Source organism: Thalassophryne amazonica, chromosome 4 (assembly GCF_902500255.1).
Source record: "Thalassophryne amazonica chromosome 4, fThaAma1.1, whole genome shotgun sequence".
Classification (NCBI taxonomy): domain Eukaryota; kingdom Metazoa; phylum Chordata; class Actinopteri; order Batrachoidiformes; family Batrachoididae; genus Thalassophryne; species Thalassophryne amazonica.
Window position 1 is genome coordinate 32367812 of NC_047106.1, and position 25499 is coordinate 32393310.

A 25499-nucleotide genomic window follows, 5' to 3' on the forward strand; every position below is an offset into this window, starting at 1 on the left:
CCAGGAAGCAGAGTTGTAGTCTTCCACACCTCTCTGCAGCTTCTCTCCCCCTGCCATCCCCTCATTACCCCATCCCCGTAGAGACGGTGCCTGCTCCCAGACCACCAATAACCAGCAAAAATCTATTTAAGCATAAAAATTCAAAAAGAAAAAATAATACAGCACCTTCAACTGCACCACAGACTAAAACAGTTAAATGTGGTCTATTAAACATTAGGTCTCTCTCTTCTAAGTCCCTGTTGGTAAATGATATAATAATTGATCAACATATTGATTTATTCTGCCTGACAGAAACCTGGTTACAGCAGGATGAATATGTTAGTTTAAATGAGTCAACACCCCCGAGTCACACTAACTGCCAGAACGCTCGTAGCACGGGCCGAGGCAGAGGATTAGCAGCAATCTTCCATTCCAGCTTATTAATTCATCAAAAACCCAGACAGAGCATTAATTCATTTGAAAGCTTGACTCTTAGTCTTGTCCATTCAAATTGGAAGTCCCAAAAACCAGTTTTATTTGTTATTATCTATCGTCCACCTGGTCGTTACTGTGAGTTTCTCTGTGAATTTTCAGACCTTTTGTCTGACTTAGTGCTTAGCTCAGATAAGATAATTATAGTGGGCGATTTTAACATCCACACAGATGCTGAGAATGACAGCCTCAACACTGCATTTAATCTATTATTAGACTCTATTGGCTTGCTCAAAATGTAAATGAGTCCACCCACCACTTTAATCATATCTTAGATCTTGTTCTGACTTATGGTATGGAAATAGAAGACTTAACAGTATTCCCTGAAAACTCCCTTCTGTCTGATCATTTCTTAATAACATTTACATTTACTCTGATGGACTACCCAGCAGCGGGGAATAAGTTTCATTACACTAGAAGTCTTTCAGAAAGCGCTGTAACTAGGTTTAAGGATATGATTCCTTCTTTATGTTCTCTAATGCCATATACCAACACAGTGCAGAGTAGCTACCTAAACTCTGTAAGTGAGATAGAGTATCTCATCAATAGTTTTATATCCTCATTGAAGACAACTTTGGATGCTGTAGCTCCTCTGAAAAAGAGAGCTTTAAATCAGAAGTGCCTGACTCCGTGGTATAACTCACAAACTCGCAGCTTAAAGCAGATAACCCGTAAGTTGGAGAGGAAATGGCGTCTCACTAATTTAGAAGATCTTCATTTAGCCTGGAAAAAGAGTCTGTTGCTCTATAAAAAAAGCCCTCCGTAAAGCTAGGACATCTTACTACTCATCACTAATTGAAGAAAATAAGAACAACCCCAGGTTTCTTTTCAGCACTGTAGCCAGGCTGACAAAGAGTCAGAGCTCTATTGAGCCGAGTATTCCTTTAACTTTAACTAGTAATGACTTCATGACTTTCTTTGCTAATAAAATTTTAACTATTAGAGAAAAAAATTACTCATAACCATCCCAAAGACGTATCATTATCTTTGGCTGCTTTCAGTGATGCCGGTATTGGTTAGACTCTTTCTCTCAGATTGTTCTGAGTTATTTTCATTAGTTACTTCATCCAAACCATCAACATGTCTATTAGACCCCATTCCTACCAGGCTGCTCAAGGAAGCCCTACCATTATTTAATGCTTCGATCTTAAATATGATCAATCTATCTTTATTAGTTGGCTATGTACCACAGGCTTTTAAGGTGGCAGTAATTAAACCATTACTTAAAAAGCCATCACTTGACCCAGCTATCTTAGCTAATTATAGGCCAATCTCCAACCTTCCTTTTCTCTCAAAAATTCTTGAAAGGGTAGTTGTAAAACAGCTAACTGATCATCTGCAGAGGAATGGTCTATTTGAAGAGTTTCAGTCAGGTTTTAGAATTCATCATAGTACAGAAACAGCATTAGTGAAGGTTACAAATCATCTTCTTATGGCCTCAGACAGTGGACTCATCTCTGTGCTTGTTCTGTTAGACCTCAGTGCTGCTTTTGATACTGTTGACCATAAAATTTTATTACAGAGATTAGAGCATGCCATAGGTATTAAAGGCACTGCGCTGCGGTGGTTTGAATCATATTTATCTAATAGATTACAATTTGTTCATGTAAATGGGGAATCTTCTTCACAGACTAAGGTTAATTATGGAGTTCCACAAGGTTCTGTGCTAGGACCAATTTTATTCACTTTATACATGCTTCCCTTAGGCAGTATTATTAGACGGCATTGCTTAAATTTTCATTGTTACGCAGATGATACCCAGCTTTATCTATCCATGAAGCGAGAGGACACACACCAATTAGCTAAACTGTAGGATTGTCTTACAGACATAAAGACATGGATGACCTCTAATTTCCTGCTTTTAAACTCAGATAAAACTGAAGTTATTGTACTTGGCCCCACAAATCTTAGAAACATGGTGTCTAACCAGATCCTTACTCTGGATGGCATTACCCTGACCTCTAGTAATACTGTGAGAAATCTTGGAGTCATTTTTGATCAGGATATGTCATTCAAAGCGCATATTAAACAAATATGTAGGCCTGCTTTTTTGCATTTACGCAATATCTCTAAAATTAGAAAGGTCTTGTCTCAGAGTGATGCTGAAAAACTAATTCATGCATTTATTTCCTCTAGGCTGGACTATTGTAATTCATTATTATCAGGTTGTCCTAAAAGTTCCCTGAAAAGCCTTCAGTTAATTCAAAATGCTGCAGCTAGAGTACTAACGGGGGACTAGAAGGAGAGAGCATATCTCACCCATATTGGCCTCTCTTCATTGGCTTCCTGTTAATTCTAGAATAGAATTTAAAATTCTTCTTCTTACTTATAAGGTTTTGAATAATCAGGTCCCATCTTATCTTAGGGACCTCGTAGTACCATATCACCCCAATAGAGCGCTTTGCTCTCAGACTGCAGGCTTACTTGTAGTTCCTAGGGTTTGTAAGAGTAGAATGGGAGGCAGAGCCTTCAGCTTTCAGGCTCCTCTCCTGTGGAACCAGCTCCCAATTCGGATGAGGGAGACAGACACCCTCTCTACTTTTAAGATTAGGCTTAAAACTTTCCTTTTTGCTAAAGCTTATAGTTAGGGCTGGATCAGGTGACCCTGAACCATCCCTTAGTTATGCTGCTATAGACTTAGACTGCTGGGGGGTTCCCATGATGCACTGAGTGTTTCTTTCTCTTTTTGCTCTGTATGCACCACTCTGCATTTAATCATTAGTGATTGATCTCTGCTCCCCTCCACAGCATGTCTTTTTCCTGGTTCTCTCCCTCAGCCCCAACCAGTCCCAGCAGAAGACTGCCCCTCCCTGAGCCTGGTTCTGCTGGAGGTTTCTTCCTGTTAAAAGGGAGTTTTTCCTTCCCACTGTAGCCAAGTGCTTGCTCACAGGGGGTCGTTTTGACCATTGGGGTTTTACGTAATTATTGTATGGCCTTGCCTTACAATATAAAGTGCCTTGGGGCAACTGTTTGTTGTGATTTGGTGCTATATAAATAAAATTGATTGATTGATTGACTTACCTATTTGGCTTCTACCTGCAGGCTTCACATTCAAATCACTTGTCAACTCTGAAAAACAGAGAACATAATATTTTAATATTAACAAATAATTAAGTACAACCCCGATTCCAATGAAGTTGGGACGTTGTGTAAAATGTAAATAAAAACAGAATACAATGATTTGCAAATCCTCTTCAACCTATATTCAATTGAATACACCGCAAAGACAAGATATTTAATGTTCAAACTGATAAACTTTATTGTTTTTGTGCAAATATTTGCTCATTTGGAAATGAATGCCTCCAACACATTTCAAAAAAGCTGGGACAGTGGTATGTTTACCACTGTGTTACATCATCTTTCCTTCTAACAACACTCAATAAGTGTTTGGGAACTGAGGACACTAATTGTTGAAGCTTTGTAGGTGGAATTCTTTCCCATTCTTGCTTGATGTACGACTTCAGTTGTTCAACAGTCCGGGGTCTCCGTTGTCATATTTTGCGCTTCCTAATGCGCCACACATTTTCAATGGACAACAGGTCTGGACTGCAGGCAAGCCAGTCTACAACCCCAATTCCAATGAAGTTGGGGACATTGTGTAAAGTGTCAATAAAAACAGAATACAATCATTTGCAAATCCTCTTCAACCTATATTCAATTGAATACACCACAAAGACAAGATATTTAATGTTCAAACTGATAAACGTTATTGTTATTGCAACGTTATTGCAAATATTTGCTCATTTTGAAATGGATGCCTGCAACACGTTTCAAAAAAGTTGGGACGGGGCAACAAAAGACTGGGAAAGTTGATGAATGCTCAAAGAACACCTGTTTGGAAACAGGTCAGTGTCATGATTGGGTATAAAAGGAGCATCCCCAAAAGGCTCACCTTTCATCATTGATGGTGTCATCACAGATGTGTAAGTTGTCCATGCCATGGGCACTAACACACCCCCATACCATCACAGATGCTGGCTGTTGAACTTTGCACTGGTAACAATCTGGATGGTCTTTTTCCTCTTTTGTTCGGAGGACACAAAGTCTATGATTTCCAAAAAAAATCTGAAATGTGGAATCAGACGACAACACACTTTTCCACTTTGTGTCTGTCCATTTCAAATGAGCTCAGGCCCAGAGAAGGTGGCGGCGTTTCTGGATGTTGTTGATGTATGGCTTTCGCTTTGGATGGTCGAGTTTTAACTTGCACTTGTAGATGTAGCGACGAACTGTGTTAACTGTTTTCTGAAGTGTTCCTGAGCCCACACGGTAAGATCCTTTACGCAGTGTAAAGGATCTGATGTTGGTTTTTAATGCAGTGCCGCCTGAAGGATTGAAGGACATGGGCATTCACTGTTGGTTTTTGGCTTTGCCACTTACGTATAGAAAGTTCAGATTCTCTGAATCTTCTGATTATATTATGGACTGTAGATGATGGAATCCCTAAATTCCTTGTAATTGAACATTGAGAAACATTGTTCTTAAACTGTTTGACTATTTTTTCACGCATCTGTTCACAAAGGGATGATCCTCACACCATTGCTCACCCCTTTGCTTGGGAACGGCTGAGCCTTTTGGGGATGTTCCTTTGTACCCACTCATGACACTCACCTGTTTCCAATTAACTTGTTCACCTGTGGAATGTTCCAAACAGGTGTTCTTTGAGCATTCATCATCTTTCCCAGTATTTTGTTGCCCCGTCCCAGCTTTTTTGAAATGTGTTGCAGGCATCCATTTCAAAATGAGAAAATATTTGCACAAAAACAATAAAGTTTATCAGTTTGAACATTAAATATCTTGTCTTTGTAGTGTTTTCAATTGAAAACAGGTTGAAGAGGATTTACAAATAATTGTATTCTGTTTTATTTACATTTTACACAACGTCCCAAATTCTGTTGGGAAAGTGTAGGTACACGGACCCACTACAGGGGGCGCAAATGAACGGACAATGGAGTAGGTCAAATAACAACACTTTACTGTTGTGAATGTGCACAACAAATACAACAGATTGCAACAATAGACAAGAGTCAATTCACAAAGGTGTCATGTGGGCAGGCTCGAAGATAGGAGACGCCTGTCCAAAGCAGAACCGGAACCACACGATTTCCTCCGCCACCAGACCCCGGGAATACTGGAGCCGCCAAGTCCCGAACTCCCAGGTGGCCACTGCCTCCGCGTGTCGGACCTGGTATTGCTGGCGAGGAACAAAAAAGCAATTAACTGAGGATGCGTTTGCACCCAGGAATCAGTTCGGCAGGAAAGCTACCTCCACCTCTCGTTGGAAAAGCAGTCCACAATATAATGCACAAAGTCACAAAGGATACTGTCAAAACAGTCAGCTGAGGTACGTTACCTTCCAGGTAGAACGATATCTCGGCAAAGAGGTGGAGACGTCGTCCTGCTGATGTACCCCTGCTGATCAGGTGATTGGTAACAGCTGTTGCAGGTGATGTGTGACAGCTGTCACCCTGGCTGCTCCTGTGAGGCGGCTGCGCCCTCTGGTGCCTGGAGCCCGCACTCCAGAAAGGGCACCCTCTGGTGGTGGGCCAGCAGTACCTCCTCTTCTGGCGGCCCACACAACAGAACCCCCCTCTCAACGGGCGCCTCCTGGCGCCCGACCAGGCTTGTCCGGGTGGCGGCGGTAGAAATCGGCCAGGAGGGCCGAATCCAGGATGAAGCTCCTCTTCACCCAGGAGCGTTCTTCGGGTCTGTACCCCTCCCAGTCCACCAAATACTGGAAGCCCCGGCCCATCCTACGGACATCCAAGAGCCGGCGTACAGTCCAAGCCGGCTCGCCATCGATGATCCGGGCAGGAGGCGGCGCCGGACCCGGAGTACAGAGGGGTGAGGTGTGATGCGGTTTAATTTGGGACACGTGAAACACAGGATGGATCCGCAGTGAGGCCGGAAGCTGAAGCCTCACTGCGGCTGGACTGATGACCTTAAGGATTTTGAAAGGGCCGATGTAACGGTCCTGTAGCTTGGGGGAGTCCACTTTGAGGGGAATGTCCTTTGTGGATAGCCACACCTCCTGCCCTGGCCGATACGCAGGGGCCGGGGTCCGCCGACGGTCTGCATGGGCTTTTGCCCTCGTCCGGGCCTTTAGCAAAGCAGAACGGGCGGCACGCCACACCCGACGGCACTTCCGTAGGTGGGCCTGGACCGAGGGCACACCGACCTCTCCCTCAACCACCGGAAACAACGGGGGCTGATACCCCAGACACACCTCAAAAGGGGAGAGGCCGGTGGCTGAAGACACCTGGCTGTTATGGGCATACTCGATCCAGGCCAAGTGGGTACTCCAGGCCGCCGGGTGTGCGGCAGTCACGCAGCGCAAGGCCTGTTCCACCTCCTGGTTTACCCGTTCTGCTTGCCCGTTGGTCTGAGGGTGGTACCCGGACGAGAGACTCACCGTGGCCCCCAGTTCCCGGCAGAAGCTCCTCCAGACTTGCGAGGAGAACTGGGGACTGCGATCGGAGACGATGTCTGTTGGAATCCCATGCAGCCGGACGACGTGGTGGACCAGGAGGTCCGCTGTCTCCTGGGCTGTTGGGAGCTTCGGGAGGGCCACGAAGTGGGCCGCCTTGGAGAATCGGTCCACTATCGTGAGGATGGTGGTGTTACCCTGGGACGGCAGGAGGCCCGTGACAAAATCCAGGCCGATGTGGGACCAGGGGCGATGAGGCACAGGCAGCGGCTGGAGTAGTCCTGATGCCCTGCGATGTTCAGCCTTGCCCCTGGCGCAGGTGGTGCAGGCCTGGATATAATCCCGGACGTCGGCCTCTAGGGACGCCCACCAGAAGCGCTGCCGGACAACTGCCACGGTTCTTCGCACCCCTGGATGACAGGAGAGCTTGGAGCCGTGACAGAAGTCCAGGACTGCAGCCCTAGCTTCTGGTGGGATGTATAGTTTGTTCTTCGGCCCAGTTCCGGGGTCCGGGCTTCGTGCCAGGGCCTCCCGGACGGTTCTCTCTACGTCCCAGGTGAGGGTGGCCACGATAGTGGACTCCGGGATGATGGGTTCCGGTGGATCCGACAACTCCGCCTTGACTTCATCTTCATGTACCCGGGACAGGGCATCCGATCTCTGGTTTTTGGTCCCGGGACGGTAGGTGATCCGGAAGTCAAAACGGCTGAAGAACAGTGACCAGCGGGCTTGCCTGGGGTTCAGCCGCTTGGCGGTCCTGATATACTCCAGGTTCCGGTGGTCAGTGAAAACCGTGAATGGCACGGACGTTCCCTCCAACAGATGTCTCCACTCTTCAAGAGCCTCTTTCACCGCAAGGAGTTCTCGATTGCCGACGTCATAGTTCCGTTCGGCCGGGGTCAACCTGCGGGAAAAATAGGCACACGGGTGAAGGACCTTATCGGTCTTCCCGCTCTGGGAAAGCACAGCTCCTATCCCTGAGTCCGAGGCGTCCACTTCACCCACTACCTGGCGACTAGGATCGGGCTGCACCAGAACGGGTGCAGACGAGAAGCGCCGTTTCAACTCCTTGAACGCGGCATCGCAACGATCCGACCAGGTGAAGGGGACTTTTGGTGAGGTCAGGGCTGTCAGGGGGCTAACTACCTGACTGTAGCCCTTAATGAACCTCCTGTAGAAATTTGCAAAGCCGAGGAACTGTTGCAGCTTCCTACGGCTAGTGGGTTGGGGCCAGTCTCTCACCGCCGCAACCTTGGCCGGATCAGGAGCGACGGAGTTGGGGGAGATGATAAACCCCAGGAAGGACAAAGATGTGCGGTGAAACTCACACTTCTCGCCCTTCACAAACAGCCGGTTCTCCAACAACCGCTGCAGGACCTGACGTACATGCCGGACATGAGTCTCAGGATCCGGAGAAAAGATGAGTATATCGTCTAGATATACGAAGACGAATCGGTGCAGGAAATCCCGCAAGACATCATTAACTAATGCTTGGAACGTCGCGGGGGCGTTTGTGAGGCCGAACGGCATGACCAGGTACTCAAAGTGACCTAAGGGGGTGTTAAATGCCGTCTTCCACTCGTCTCCCTTCCGCATCCGAACCAGGTGATACGCATTTCTAAGATCTAGCTTAGTGAATATTTGGGCTCCATGCAGGGGCGTGAACACTGAATCCAACAGGGGCAACGGGTATCGATTACGAACCGTGATTTCGTTCAGCCCCCTATAATCAATGCATGGACGAAGTCCGCCGTCTTTTATACCCACAAAAAAGAAACCTGCACCCATCAGGGAGGTGGAATTCCGGATCAACCCGGCGGCTAAAGAGTCCCGGATGTAGGTCTCCATTGATTCGCGCTCAGGTCGTGGGAGGTTGTACAGCCTGCTGGATGGGAACTCAACGCCTGGAACCAAATCAATGGCACAATCGTACGGACGGTGGGGGGGAAGGGTGAGCGCCAGATCCTTACTGAACACATCCACAAGGTCATGGTACTCCACCGGCACCGTCCCTAGATTGGGCGGGACTCTGACCTCCTCCTTAGCCTGGGAACCGGGAGGAACCGAGGAACCTAAACATACCTGATGGCAGGTCTCGCTCCACTGAACCACTACCCCGGACGGCCAATCGATCCGGGGATTGTGTTTTAACATCCAGGGGAACCCTAGAATCACACGGGAGGTGGTAGGAGTCACAAAAAACTCGATCTCCTCCCGGTGATTTCCTGACACCACCAGAGTTACTGGTGGTGTCTTATGTGTGATCGGAGGGAGTAGGGAGCCATCTAGTGCCCGCACCTGCACAGGCGAGGTAAGCGCCACCAGAGGGAGCCCTATCTCCCTGGCCCATCTGCTGTCTAACAGATTCCCTTCAGAGCCCGTGTCCACCAGTGCTGGGGCCTTCAGGGTTAAATCCTCATAAAGGATTGCAACTGGGAGTCGTGTGGCAATATGGGTATGTCCCACGTGAATGTTTTGACCCACCCCTAACCCAGTTTCTAGGGGCGGGCGTTGGTGTTTTAACCGCTCGGGGCAGTCCCTCACTTGATGCTCTATTGAGCCACAAACAAAGCACGCTCTGCGGGCCAGCCTCCTCTGTTTATCTGGTGCCCTAAATGTGGCCCTGCTCGTGTCCATAGCTTCATCAGCAGGGGGAGCTGTAACCACACGGAGCGTAGAGGCCGTGGAGCGTGGGGAGGGCGGAACTTGGATCGGAACTGGAAGGGAGAGGGATGGCGCGTGCCTGGCCACGCCCTTCGTCTCGTTCCCGACGGCGTTCTTCTAACCGATTGTCTAATCGTATAACGAGATCAATAAGCCCGTCTAAATCCCGCGGTTCGTCCTTGGCCACCAGGAGCTCCTTCAGGACCAACGACAGTCCGTTTACGAAGGCGGCACGGAGGGCAGTGTTATTCCAGCCGGACCTCGCAGCCGCGATGCGGAAGTCGACTGCATAAACAGCTGCGCTCCGGCGCACCTGTCTCATTGACAGCAGCACGGCTGAAGCGGTCTCTCCTCTATTTGGGTGATCGAACACTGTTCTGAACTCCCTCACAAACCCATCATATATCAGAAGGAGCCGTAAATTTTGCTCCCAAAGCGCTGTAGCCCAAGCGCGTGCCTTGCCGCGAAGCAGATTAATTACATAAGCTATCTTACTAGCATCAGTCGCATACATGACGGGACGTTGTGCGAAGACGAGCGAACACTGCATAAGAAAGTCCGCGCATGTCTCCACACAACCCCCGTACGGCTCTGGAGGGCTTATGTATGCTTCCGGGGAAGGTGGGAGGGGTTGTTGAATGACCTGTGGAACGTCACTGTTGCGCACAGGATCGACAGGAGGGGGAGCCGCAGCAGCGCCCTGAGGGTGCGCTTCCACCTGCGCGGCGAGAGCCTCCACCCTGCGGTTAAGGAGGACGTTCTGCTCGGTCATCAGATCCAGCCGAGCCGTAAAAGCGGTGAGGATTCGCTGCAACTCACCGATCATTCCTCCTGCAGACGCCTGTGAGCCCTGCTCTTCCATTGGCCGTTCAACAGCCGGTTGATGCCCCACGGGGTCCATGACGTTGGCCGAGATATCCTGTTGGGAAAGTGTAGGTACACGGACCCACAACAGGGGGCGCAAATGAACAGACAATGGAGTAGGTCAAATAACAACACTTTACTGTTGTGAATGTGCACAACAAATACAACAGATTGCAACAATAGACAAGAGTCAATTCACAAAGGTGTCGTGTGGGCAGGCTCGAAGATAGGAGACGCCTGTCCAAAGCAGAACCGGAACCACACGATTTCCTCCGCCACCAAACCCCGGGAATACTGGAGCCGCCAAGTCCCGAACTCCCAGGTGGCCACTGCCTCCGCGTGTCGGACCTGGTACTGCTGGCGAGGAACAAAAAAGCAATTAACTGAGGATGCGTTTGCACCCAGGAATCAGTTCGGCAGGAAAGCTACCTCCACCTCTCGTTGGAAAAGCAGTCCACAATATAATGCACAAAGTCACAAAGGATACTGTCAAAACAGTCAGCTGAGGTACGTTACCTTCCAGGTAGAACGATATCTCGGCAAAGAGGTGGAGATGTCGTCCTGCTGATGTACCCCTGCTGATCAGGTGATTGGTAACAGCTGTTGCAGGTGATGTGTGACAGCTGTCACCCTGGCTGCTCCTGTGAGGCGGCTGCGCCCTCTGGTGCCTGGAGCCCGCACTCCAGAAAGGGCGCCCTCTGGTGGTGGGCCAGCAGTACCTCCTCTTCTGGCGGCCCACACAACAAAATTCACTGGAATTGGGGTTGTATCAAGAGCCATGCTCTTATTGTCAGTTGCTTTTCTCTGTTGCTGGGTTAATGTGACAGATGGGTGATGCAGTTTCTGGCACATTTTCAGATAATTCATACATCATTTATGAGGTTAAATATGAAATTTCACATCAAAGAAAGAAAGTGTATCAGACTTGGTTAATTAATTTCCTATTACATCACATCTTACAGTGAAGAAAAATAACTTTTACTGTAACATCAATAAGCATCACAACCATGACTCACTGAAATCACTGTTAAATTAAATAAAACTACTGGCTACATGTTTTGTTTAAAAGAAATATAAATCAAACAGCGATTTTACGCATAACCTTGTTAATTAAATGTGTGATGTGCCTAAACTATTAATTGCGATGCTACTGTATTTGAGAACAAATAAGCTATATTTTAATGCCGGCTTATAGTTCAGAGTAATTAGTAATATGCGGTTTTGCACAAAAGTGTGGATACTACTGCTACTTTTTAACTGGATTTACCGAATTTGAGAAAAAAAAAACGTAAATCTTCTTGAGTTCTTCTGTTATGTACTTTGTTTTTACTGAATACTTGCTTATATGATACGGAAGCGTATTGCATTCACTGGATAAAAAAAATTTGACCACTGATCTCGTAATTACGAGATCAGGATCTCATAATTACGACATCAGGATCTTGTAATTATGGGAAAAGATCTCATATAAGAAAAGCTCTCATAATTATGAGATCTTTTCTCAATTACTCAATTACTCTCATCCTGATGGTGTAATTACGAGATCTTTTCTCGTAATTACGAGATCTTTTCTCATAATTATGAGATCTTTTCTCGTAATTACGACATCAGTGGTCACATTTTTTTTATCCAGTGAATGCAATACGCTTCCGTAATATGATACTGTGGATCAACTTTTACACTCTCAGATGAGCTTTGCACCCTTTTGACTATACACTTTCAATGTTACACACACAGCAAGTTAATGAACTTGGTTAAATATCTGTGACAAGTTTCCAGAGCTGCTGTTGAAAATTCAAGACTTTGAAATCAGAAATTGTAATCCTTAAAGCTGTGTAGGTTTTAGGGGTGTTTCTTAGCTGAAACAGAATATATTTTTATTTATACTTTATTGTCATTTTACATACATATAATTAAATTGCATTCATATTTTTCTTTTCGGGAGTGTATAGTTATCTGCAACAATGAATTGATGGGTTTTCATTCGATTACAATAAGCTTTTCATATCTACATCAGAGCCCATCACCTCATGGAGGCTGCCACTTTGCCACAGTCACCAAAAAGGGATGTACTTACTGCATTTTGCAGCATGGCCAGAAGACTGAAGAAAAAAGAATCGGGAATCAGTGGTTGTTCCCCTATAGGCTGTCTACTGGTTATTAGCGCAGGTTAACAAGTTTGAGAACCCTTATTTTGAGACGGAGGATCAAACATATTGATAATCACATAAGAGGACAAAAGAGCACGAATCCCTTAAGTCTAAGTCACAATGTGGCGGATTGAGCAAATGTCCAACAAAAAGGACACACAATTGATTATTAGCGTGTGTGAGTTGCTAATAATTTTGACCCTGGTAGTTTTTGGTTTTTGTGAAATAGTTTTGTTTCTGTGTGCAAAGTAAAATAATGTAGGCATTCAAGATAAAGCTAGGATGTTTGGAGATGCTGTGTAGAAAATTCCTTCCTATGTTAAAAAGCAACTTGGGAACATTTTGAAGAAAATGTTAAATTTTATGGGGGGCTAATGATTTTGTCCTCATTTGTATTCCCGTTTCCCCTCACCAAATGTTGCATTTCTATTGAGGTTTGGAAATCCTGCTCATAATTGAACTGAGGTCATCCAATGGGTCATTTGTTTGTGTGATATAAAACTGACTCATTGGATTAGATTCCATCTAATAAATATATGTAGTCCCAACTCAATTAAATTACATTATCTTGCATAGATGTGTTTTACTGGAGTTGGGGCTATATATGAAGAGTTCAGATGCAAAACCCTGTATCTCCACCAGACCACTCTTGCTTTAAATAAGGATATTTACCTGATGGAAGTTGTACATCTCCATGAATCATTCTTTCTTGTTATGAAATGGTTATGGTGCACTGAACAAAACAGCGGAATCTCAAAAATCAACCCTTATTCAGACATGTGTTAATTAGCAGCCTTTAATAGATTTGGCTGCAAAACCTGGTATCTCCACCTTCAGTTTGTTTGCAAAACTCAGTAAGTCCATCACTTTAATGTACGCTAATGCTGCGTTTACTCATAGGCAGTATGCGTTATGAATGTCATATTTGCGTCATTCTTGGCACATTCCTGACATTCTTAACATGACTTAATGTTGGGAAAGTGTAGTGACACAGACCCACAACAGGGGGCGCAAATGAACGGTCAATAGATGAGCCAAAATATAACAATTTAATGTTATGAATGTGCACAACGAACATACAGACAATCTCAGAATATCATAACAGTCAATACACAAAGGTGACGTGTGGGCAGGCTCGAGGATAGAAGACGTCTGTCCTAAGAAGAGCCGGAACCACACGATTTCCGCCGCCCCAGAACCTGGTGAATACTGGAGCCGCCAAGTCCCGAATTCCCAGGTGATCACCGTCCCCGACTGTCGGATCTGGTACTGCTGGCGAAGAACAAAGACAGTCAAGTGTGGGTGTGTGTACACCCAGTAACAACAACGGTGGGAATGCCACCTCCACCTCTCACTCAATAACTTGCAGAGTTCTGTAGATTCCTCAGGGGAAAAGAGTGCCTTCAGCGCTCTCACAGCTTCCACCGACGGAGGAACTGGTACTCCTGCAAACACTCACAATATACAAATATTGCAATTACAAAACGGCTGAGGATATTACCTCCAATGAAGTATGATATCTCGGCAACGAGGTGGAGATGACGTCTGGTCTTTATGGAGTGAGATGATGTTGAGTAGATGGGTGACAGCTGTCAAGAGGTAATGAGCGACAGCTGTCACCCCCGGCTGTGTCCATGGCGGCAGCGCCCTCTCGTGCCTGAAGCCCGCACTTCAGGCAGGGCGCCCTCTGGTGGTGGGCCAGCAGTACCTCCTCTTCTGGCGGCCCACACAACACTTAATGCATCTAAATAGGTTTCTTAATAGTGCATGTTGGTGTGTGATATTCGTGATTTTCATGGAGCATGTTTTTGGCTGTCAAAAATTCTTCCATGAATGTCACGCACCACTGTCATTTCGCCTCATGTCGTGGAGGTCGCAACTGTGCGTGTTGATTCATCTTAATTAGTGATGATCCTTAATAGAGCGTGACAGCGTTCTTCTCTGACATGCGCACAATTCAACCCTGCTGTACTGCATTCAGTTTCATGTCTGCAGTATGCTGAAGAAGGACATACTTCTTCCACCTGCTGCATGTGCCTGATGTTTGGGAAAACAAGCGAGATGAGAGCCGCATGGAGCCACACATGTGGCTCTCTCCGTCTCCTCTTCCTCTCTGCGCCACTCCATGGCACAGAACCCAACTAAGCATGCAGTCACAAAGTTCTTATGGTGTGGATTTAAAGGAGCAAACTGGAGCGATTTGAATTGTTCATCAGCTGATGGACGAATATGGGTGTGTGTGGAGACAATTTACCTCATTCACAACGTGACAGAACTTAACGCTGCGCTGTTATGCTGCAATAGCGCGCAACAGCGCAGAACATTATTCTTGACCGTGCGTAATGGTTCCTGATAATGCTCCACCAACATGTTACATTAATCATAATGCATGGTAACAGGTTGCAGCAGGTCCTGAGGACACCTGATGCCTCTGCCTCAAATCATCACATTCATGATCAGCAGCCAAGAATGTATACTTCGTGGCATTGGTGACGTGCCATCATTATGTGTAAACGCAGCATCAGAGAAGCTCTTGTGGGCGCCGCAATCTTTGCGTCACGTGACCGAGATACATGTCAGTGAGTGGTGCGCTGTTCACTATGTGGTTTTGCACACAAACTGGGTTGGCGCTTATGAGGTTCTGCATACAAACCGCATCTTGACTTGCATTTTCCACAGGATTTATGGGGTGCTGCAGCAGAATTGATTTTGTTATCGGATAGGAGCCTCAGTAAGTTTTCACTTGCAATGGTTATCTCATTTTCCGTGGGTGTGGCGTTTAGGGGGTTTCGCGCTTGAACTCTTCATATATTTATTAGAAATGTGCCACAAAAAAGACTGTGCACTCCTCAGTGCAGTGAAAAAAAAAGTCAGAAATTAGTCCAGCTTTTCATTCTAACTTCCTGCAAACAGCCTCCAGAAGGCTTACAGCGCAGTGGATTTGTTTTGTGTGTGCATGCGCGCGCATTGTGTGCATGTATGTGTGCACAGGGGTGTGTATGTGTGCGTGTGCATGTGTATGCAGGTGTGTGTGCGCAGAGTGCAATGGTACCAAAAGTATGGAACCAAATTTGCACTCTAAATGCAATGCAACACAAATAGGACAAATAATCCATGTCATCCATGTGTCAAGACAAGGATCCACTCAGCCGTTATATAATTCAATAATAAAAGATGGAGGAAGTGATCAGAGCTCTGCGCCTACACGAGCTGCTTTCTGATGCGTTCACTGCACGTCGGCCATTTCAAAGCATCACAGAGTTTCGCTAAGTTTCTGCTTAAAACGGCCTCATTTCTACTTAAAGCTGACTTTTAAATGAGTTAAGAGGTTTTTCTTGTCATCTGATAGCTAATGATCCCATTAATCCATTTGATTGCTTTGGGTGAAGAGGCTCCACCTCAGACGTGCTGCTGTGGTTTGAAATGACATATGTGCAGTGAAGGCAGACGGACCAATTTTTAGGGGGAGACCGTTCGGTGTGCAACACTGGCGTATTTAAAACTGTGGTCTGTGAAATATCCACCTTCAGCATGTGACATCTAACCTCAGCAAGCAGAGCTAATATGGCATTTGATTCTGTAACCTTGTACCTGTGGTTTGTGTCTGTCCCTGTAGGTGGCACTCTGTGGTTCTCCCACAGTACAAAATCCTGCAGCTGAAACAAATTAATGGCTCTAAATTGCTCATTAACGTTGCTGTCTGAAAGTGCTATCCCTCTGTTGGATTAGGAACGCTTCCAGGATGTTACCCAGCATCTCCTCCAAACCCCCGAGACTCAAATAGGATAAGTGGAAGCACATCAAATTGATTTATGAGCGATTTATTCATGTTTTCAATAGATAAGCAACGGCGGCGGATTCCACCAGAGCTCTGCTGACATTTAAGGGGTAACAAAAAAAAAAAAATTAAATCCCAATCAGGCAATGAAAAATGAAGCATCAGCAACATCTAACACTTTGTAGTTAGAGCTTATCTCCTTCAGACACGCTGAGCATTCAGGTTTGTGTTTCATCGCTGCAAAGACACATTCAAAGCCACACATATTTATCACCATGAAGACACGCACAATAATCACATTATGACAGAGAAAAATCCCTCTTTTGGGGAACACAGCATTAAAGTTGCTTATTTTTCAAGGAGATGCAAGGGTGCACAGCTTTTTGCTGATGAGGAGATGGGGCATTCAGAAAATAAAAAGAGGTCATCACACCACAAAGGCAGCATGACCTCTCGACGTCCTTCCAGGTTTCACATTAACAAGCTGACGGCGAACACGGACACCACCTGCAGAGTGCATCAGATGTGACACTTGCACTCCCTTTAAGTTCACATGCAGCTCTGAAAATAACTCTTGTCATGACGTTAGAAGATGACAGGAAAACAAAAATATCCACATAAGCATTCAGGTTGTAATTACAAAAAATTTCCAGTGTTGGTAAATGCATGAAATTTGATGGCAATCAGACGAGTAAGATAAAAGAAACCTGATCAATGCAATAAAAATACAGGAAATACAGGCTTGGGATCCAAAGGGAGGATTTGACCATTGGCGGCTCTAGAGTGTGTATTAAAGTGGCTCAACCCCCCCCCCCCCACACCAAAAAAAACTTCAGTAGCCTCACCATAACTGGAAAATAGATATTTGCCATTCAGCAGCCTGTTTTGTTTTGTTTTGTTTTTTTACATTCATTGACTAATCCAACCCTATATAATATCCTAACTTTCCAAAACACCCACAACACTTTGTTTATGCTTTGCACTAGCACCAACTGAGTTGACATCACTCACAACACACAAGATGCATTTTTGTCATTCTTCATTTTACTTTGATATGCTAATATGGTATTAAATTGATCATTAGCTTGTAAAACAATTCTGTGCAGAAAACAGAACCTTGTGAAAATGAGAAACAAGAGGATGTAAATCCAACATACAAAAACTGATCAGGAGAAACAGCTCCACCTAGTGTGCTGCCTGTAAATTTTTACTTTCTATTGGTGGTACACTGCATCCTGTCAAAAGTATGACTGTAATATTTTAAACAACAGTTGCTATCCGGACACCTATTTATTGCGTATTGCATGTGTGAATTAACATCATATAAAACAGACACTTGACATTTACAAATGTAATTGCACATTTGATGCAAATTGTGTTGTTCTGCCCACAGACTGTATTTATACTGGACAAACCCTGTGTGACATCACCTACAGGTTTTTGATAAAGACCCAGAAGAGCTGTTTTGCGGCCAAAAAGTGCTGTCTGAGTGTTGCCATGTTGGCAGTGCTTACTCTGCCTACCTCAAGAGCAACCCATAAACAGATAATGAGATGGAGCGTGGGGGAGACCATGTGTGACCTGGGTGAGATAAATGAAGCCCGAACACTCCCTCATGTTTGCGTTATCAAGCAAGCTAAGCTAACAGGCTAATTTTGGTTCGGGTGTTTAATAAATCATATTTTTGGAGACTGGCGGTAGTTTTCATAACAGCTTGGTTTGGTGTGGGCATAAAAAATTATGACCTGCTTATTTTCTCAGTAATCATGGATTGACTATACTGAACATCATCAAGCTACCGATAGCTGCTAAAAGTGCAATTTTACTCAATGGAAATACTGGAGCCCAGACATCTTGGATGATCCATTAGGACAATTAACCACACAAGCTATATTATTACAGATATTTGTAATAAAATGCTAATAAAGGATAGACAAAGTCCTCCACAACAACTAGAAGTCACAGCTAGCAGCCTTGGTGCAACCAGCGCTACGCTTATCAGCACAGACTAGATGTCACTCAAAGGGACAATGCCATTAATTATGCATACTTTTATGGCTTAAAAAATATCTTAAACTAATGCCGCGTTCACACCGGGCGCGACGCGAGCGACTGCAGCCACAGGTTGCCATGTAATCCCTATGTAAGGACGCGTTTTGGCGCCAAACCGCACAGCGCGACGCGATGGAGGCGAGTGAAACGACGCGAGTGAAGCGATTTTGAGCGTTTTGCGCGTTTGTTGCGTGATATTGCGTCGCCTCACGTCGCGCTGCCCTCCTCCCCAAGTTCAAAAATCTGAACTTTTTCGTCTCGTTGTGGCGCGATGACCAATCAGGGACTGAATATGTGGTGACATGGAGATGTCTGGAGTTTGACTGAAGATGTGAACATGTCCTGTATCTGGTAGCAGCCTGTGAGCAGGACTTATATGTCTCTTTTGTCCTTTATTTCACAATCATGACAGAGTTTTTGGAGCAAGCAGCAGCACCACGGCAGCATGGAGCGGAGTTTCTTTTTATTTTTATTTTACGTGCGCGCGCGAATCGTCCTGGAGATTATTTTACTTATTAACTACACACCTGTATAATAAAGCAAATGGTGACTGGCTTTTACAAGGTCTGTCAATAAAGAAACGTACCTTTTTATTTTTTTCAAAAACTATATGGATTTGAATCACGTGCGATTACATCAGCCAACCTTGAACCCTCGTGCTTCCAACGGAGGTGTTTTTCCTGTGGCGGCGCCCTGCACCGGCTGTGTCCCGACGCGTGGACCCGTCCGCACTTTCTTTCATTACAAAATCTCCTTTAACAGTGGAATGTCCGGATAAACTGCTGATCCCGACCTCTCCTGAAAGTTCTCTGTTCTCTTACGACGTCCTGGGTCAACAGAGGCTTAAATTTGGAAGTTTTCAGCTCGAAACAGGCAGACAGTGGCGGCTCAGAGCACATCGCGACGTCCCGCTCCGTGGGCAGTCCTTAAAGCGACAGCAACAGTCCATAATCTCTCATCAGCCATGCAATAGTTCTTTTATTAGCGTGCAATTTTGGCGCTATATGAAATGTGCTGTTGCACGCCCTGACCACCGCGTGTGTTCACATTACCGGGGACGGTGTTAGCTAAACATTGCAGAGTTTGTTTTGCTGGCAGCCAACAATTAGAAGGAGCTAAATGACACTGCTAATTCTTCTAACACACACGCACAAAAACACAAAACAAATCCACTACGCTGTAAGCTGTCTGGAGGCACGAAGAGCTGTTAGGATGATGTTAGAATGAAAAGCTGGGCAAATTTCTGATGTGATTTTTCACTGGACTGAGGAACTACACAGTCTTTTTTTTTAATTTGAAGAACACGTTTTGTTTTTTGAAGTGCTTGAAGTCAGTGGACGGCATCACGGACTACATCGTCACAATTTTCGACTTCAATTTAAAGTTCAAGTGGGACTGTTAAGCACCAGTGGAACACCAAAATGCTAACTGACGGTGCTAGTTCTTGTAACACACACACACACACACACACACACACACACACACACACACACACACACACACACACACACACACACACACACACACACACACTCGCACAAAATCCACTCCGCTGTAAGCCATCTGGATGCATGAAGAGCTGTTCAGATGAAAAGCTGACGTGATTTTTGGCTCGGCTTCGCCTCATTGAATGGTATGTTCCAGCTTTCACCTCATGAAATGTTTGTACCATTGAACTCATAAAAATTCATTATTTGTATGCTACCATTAGTGGCTGCATTAATACAAACACTAAAACCACCAACAACAACAACAATACACAAGATAAGCTATAGAAGAGCCATGTGGGCTAGCATCTACTATCAAAATAATCTTTTTACAAAGCAGGAAGTGAGTCCACACAACAGTGTTTTCACAGTTTTGTGTCCTCACAACATGTCGACATAACTAGAGTAACACGCACACACCAGATGTGACTGCTAAGAGAGGGAGGATGATCCATTTCTTTCTCCTCGACCGTCACACTGGATGAGAGCCATCATTCATTCTCACTCACACACACGCACACGCATGCATGCACGCACGCGCGCGCGCGCGCGCGCACACACACACACACACACACACACACCCTCCCCCAACATGACTGCTTGTACTGAAGGGAAAACCGTCTCACATGGATTAGTACAGCTATGAGACCTTTGAATTAATCATAATGGATATTTTTGTGTGTGTGTGTGTGTGAGAGAGAGAGAGAGAGAGAGAGAGAGAGAGAGAGAGAGAGAGAGAGAGAGAGAGAATATGGCATCGCCTGTGTCTCTGTATTTGGGTTTAACAATTCAATCTAACAGTGATTTGCATCAACATCAATTCTGTCATCCATCATAAAGTTTCACTTTTTGCTCACTGATCAAAGTGAACAAAAGGTCCATTTCCATATTTGGATACTTTACAATAATTATAATAATAATAAGGCACCAAGTCCACAAATACAGGATGCACAGAAGCAAAACAATGACAGAAATATCAATTTGATCATATGTGAATCTCATATGTGTATTGCTTTCCCCCATGTAAACAAACAAACAATTATGTTATTTCTCTTTGGAGATCTGGAGGTGTGTCAGGAAGGGTATCTGGTAGAAAACTTGTGCTCAGTCAATATCTGGATCATAAAAAATTGGAGTTCTGTACCAAATTCATGTGAGATGGAAACTGATGATTCTCTGTGGTGACTCCAAACTGATGCAACCAAAAGCAAATAAATAAAATAGGATATTGTCACCAAGTAAAGAAATCCAAGACATACGGATGCCACAACAGAAAAATCAGCGCATCCACACATCTTGGTCTCATATGTGCCTTACTTTTTTCAATCTCACACACACATCCACAGTCAATGTCAACCGCTTATCCAAGATGGGGTTGCAGGAGCTGCAGCCTATCCCAGCAGTCATAGGGCGTAAAGGTGCCCTGACACTTGCACGCATTTTGGCTCCGCACTGTCGTGCGCTTTTTCATGACAATCCCACCTGCTGTGGTCCCAGCTGGATGTTGTGCTTTGGTCCGCTGGATGCAGAGTTTTGTGTGCTGGATGCTGCGTATAAAAAATAATTATTTAGTAGTGGATTAGTCATTTACTCTCAAGAGTTTGGCTGATGAAAACACCTCTAATCGCTTCCAGAATCACAGAGGATCGTTTCAGCTGGAATTTTTTTCTCTCTCTCTTGTGCGCTTCATGAGGTGGAGAACATATTTAGAACAGTCTAAAAGGGAATCATTTGTAATGTTTATATTGTAATGGCTTGGTAAAACAGTTGCATGTTCATTCCTTCTCCGGCCCAGTCTCACGTTTCTTTTTTTCGTGCTCCCGTGACGAAATTAGTCAAATTTTCGTGACGGAGCTTTTTTTTTTAACTCACTATTCCTAACCCTACTCCCACCCCCAAACCTAACCTTAACCATAAACTAATCTTACTCCTTCCCCCCCCCTAACCATAACCACCCCGACCCCCCAGCTTCACTTTTAATTTCGTGCAGCCATCACGGAATGAATGAGAATGAATTTGTGCTGCTGTCACGAAAATGAGGTGCTTTTCATCACAATATCACAAACCAATAGATTAACGTATATTTATTTCGTGCTGCTGAAGCAAGACTTGCCAAAAGACCAGGTTGTCCTTCTCATGAGCAGCTGTAAAAGTATATTTATGACAGATTTAACATCTCGTTCTGATCGATCAGATGAGCTGCCATGTGCACTGATGCAATCACTCGCACTCACACACAGTGATTTTTTAACTGTATGTGCAATGTTCACGTGGAGTTCACGTAATTAATGCATGATGGAGATATTGAACATTTCAAAATTTTCTTTGCGCACAACAGTTTACAATGAGTTTACTCTCCTGCACGGCAGAGAACGCGTGATCAAAGTAGCTGTAAGAGTGTCAGGGCACCTCAAGGCGGGCTACACCCTGGACAGGACGCCAGTCTGTCACAGGGTCACATACAGACAAACACATTTACATCTGCACAAACACCTACGAACAATTTAAAGTTTCCAATTCACCTAACCTGCGTGTCTTTGAATGTGGCAGCAAGCCGGAGCACCTGGAGGGATCCCACACAAACACAGGGAGAACATGCAAACTCCACACAGAGAGGCCACAGGTGGGAATCGATCCTATGACCTTCTTGCTGTGAGACAACAGTGTTAACTACTAATCCACTGTACTGCCTTTTCTCAATCAATCAATCAATCAATCAATAATAAAACAAAAATATGAACATTAGGTTTTTTCTCCTTGTCGATTTGGAGTCATTCCAGGAAGGGTATCTGGTACAAAATTTGTCAGTATGTGGATCACAAAAATCTTAGATCTATACCAAATTTGGTGGATAGAGATGGAGGATCCTCTGTGGTACAACCAAATGGACACACTCAAAAGCAAAAACAAGCTAACAAAAAAACAAACAAAAGCCCTAAATAAAAATGTACTAACATTTAATCTCCTCCATGAATACAAGAAAGATGGAAGCAAATCAGTGACAAAAATATCAATGTGGTCATACGTGAGTCTCATATATTTGTGCCTTTGCATTTTTCTAGAAGTATATAATGTGATGAGGAACTGATTTTAATCCATCTCAATACAGTTTGTTTTCAAATGGAGGCATTGTGACTCTCAGCAGGAAACCGATGATTGCCTACTCCGGGTAGGGAATGTGGTCTTGCCCCAAGTGAAGGAGTGAGGGAACAATGGAGCATAAGATTGGCAGGAGAATCTGCGCAGCAGGGGCGGTGTTGCATTCACTCTACCGTACTGTTGTGATGAAAAAGGGGAGCTGAGCCAAAAGGCAAAGCTCTCGATCTAATAGTCAATCTTCATTCCTACTCTCACCTATGGTCATGAGGGTTGGGTCATGACGGAAAGAACTAGATGGCGGGTACAAGCGGCTGAAATGGGCTTCCTCAGGAGGGTGGCTGGTGTCTCCCTAGGTGACAGGGTGAGAAGCTGGGTCATCCGTGGGGAGCTTGGAGTAGAGCCACTGCTCCTTCGTGTTAAAAGGACCCAGCTGAGGTGTCTAGGGCATCAGGTAAGGATGCCCCTAGGGCATCTCCCTAGGGAGGTGTTCCAGGCACGTCCATCTGGGAGGAGACCCAGGTCTAAGTGGAGAGATTATATCTCCACACTGGCCTGGGAACGCCTCGGGATCCGCCAGTCAGAGGTGGTCAATGTGGCCTGGTAAGAGAAATCTGGGGTCCCCTGCTGGAGCTGTTGTCCCGTGGCCCGATCTTGGATAAGCGGTTGAAGATGAGTGAGTGTGAGTGCATTGTGACTTTTTTGCATGCCATAAGTGAGAATGTAATTTACATTTTCATACTATGACATGCTGTCATTCAGATTACAGTATCCTCCATGAGGGGGCGTCCTCCCATGTAGATATGAAGGATTCATTCTAAGCTTCTGAAAACACATCGATTCATTGTTGCAGGTAAATTCTAAACAAATGAACATATGGCTATGAATGCTTTATCCTATTTATCATACACACTGTTGCTTTAATAAATGATTATCGCTACAAGTACGCTTAATAACTGAATAAACACTACCTTAAGCCAAGGCCTCCCTCACCACTGACAAAAACCAAAGGAACAAATAAATCCATCTAAAGACAATCAAACATTAGTGGAGCTTGGTTGCACGCTGACCTTGGAGGAGGATTAGTTTTCAGGGTAGGATGTGGTTTTCAGGACATGTCTACATTTAAGGTGAGGTATTAAATTCATGTCCTCACACGTGCAGTATTGTTAAAATTAGTGCATGTGTGTGCGTGCACTTGCATGGCTACTAAGGCTGATTAAATGGACGAGACATCCATTAGCTCCCAAACTGGAAATGATGTAATCACCAGGACTTGTGGGATGATGTCATCGTGTCTTCACGGTCTGTCATCGACTGACACTTCAGACGTACATTAGATTAACACGGAAGCCCGTGTGGCTGCTGGATTCACTCAAAAGTGATCAAATGGTCGATCAAATGCAGGCAATTAATTAATTAATTAATTAATTAATTAATTATTTTCGGCCTACAAGTTCTGTTAGGAGCTCCAAAATGTAATTACCGACCTCTGTCTGGGAACACATTTGATGCATTAATGCAAAGTCAAAAACTTCACCCGTGAAAGGTCTTGGGATTTTCCTCTTTGCAAAAAAAAAAAAAAATCCCCATCAAGCTGTTCATTAAAAATTTTGTTAAATCCTTCCTGCAGGCTGTTATGGGGACAGTGTGAGACAATCCTGCAGATTATTAAATAATGATATTCACTAAAAGACAAACCAACAATGGAAGTGGATGTGAAAATGATAATTTTTCAGTCAGAAGAGGTAAACTAATTAAGCAAAATCAGATTTTTGTGTTTATGATTGGTTGATTAACTTAATAAAAACAGACAAATTTTGACTTCTTTCAGATTTACAAATGTGAGGCATTATTCCTTCACCTTTTTGAGGAAAAAAGGGATTCAATCTGCTGAAAAACATGCAGCTGGTTTGCGCTGTGTCTGTTGTGTGGGCTGCTGAAGAGGAGGTACTGCTGGCCCACCACCACCAGAGGGCACCCTGCCTGGAGTGCGGGCTCCAGGCACCAGAGGGCGCTGCCGCCTCACAGGAGCAGCCGGGGTGACAGCTGACACTCATCACCTGTGACAGCTGTCACCACTCATCTGATCTGCATCGGTATATCAGCAAGACGTCATCTCCACCTCTTTGCCGAGATATCGTTCTACCTGAAAGGTAATATCCTCAGCCTGACTGCTTGATAGAAAGCCCTTTTTGTTGTGATTTTTGTGAGTGATAACAGACTTTTTCTCCAACGAGAGGTGGAGGTAGCTTCCCTGCCGTGCAGATTGCTGGGTGCAGACGCACCCACGTTTAATTGTGTTTTTGTTCCTCGCCAGCAGTACCAGGTCCGACACGCGGAGGCAGTGGCCACCTGGGAGTTCGGGACTTGGCGGCTCCAGTATTCCCGGGGTCTGGTGGCGGAGGAAATCGTGTGGTTCCGGTTCTGCTTTGGACAGGCGTCTCCTATCTTCGAGCCTGCCCACACGACACCTTGTAATTTGACCTTTGATCTATTGTGGAATCTGT

The 25499-nt window shown here is 45.0% G+C and overlaps 1 protein-coding gene across 1 annotated transcript in view; it reads right to left on the reverse strand.

Moving 5' to 3' along the window:
- Positions 1–25499, reverse strand: part of si:dkey-54n8.4 (coiled-coil domain-containing protein 92) — a 44908-nt gene that overhangs the window by 13146 nt on the left and 6263 nt on the right. Inside the window, exon 3 of the mRNA XM_034169352.1 lies at positions 3493–3540. Coding sequence (XP_034025243.1) covers positions 3493–3540 — 48 coding nt within the window. The remainder of the gene's footprint in view (positions 1–3492; positions 3541–25499) is intronic.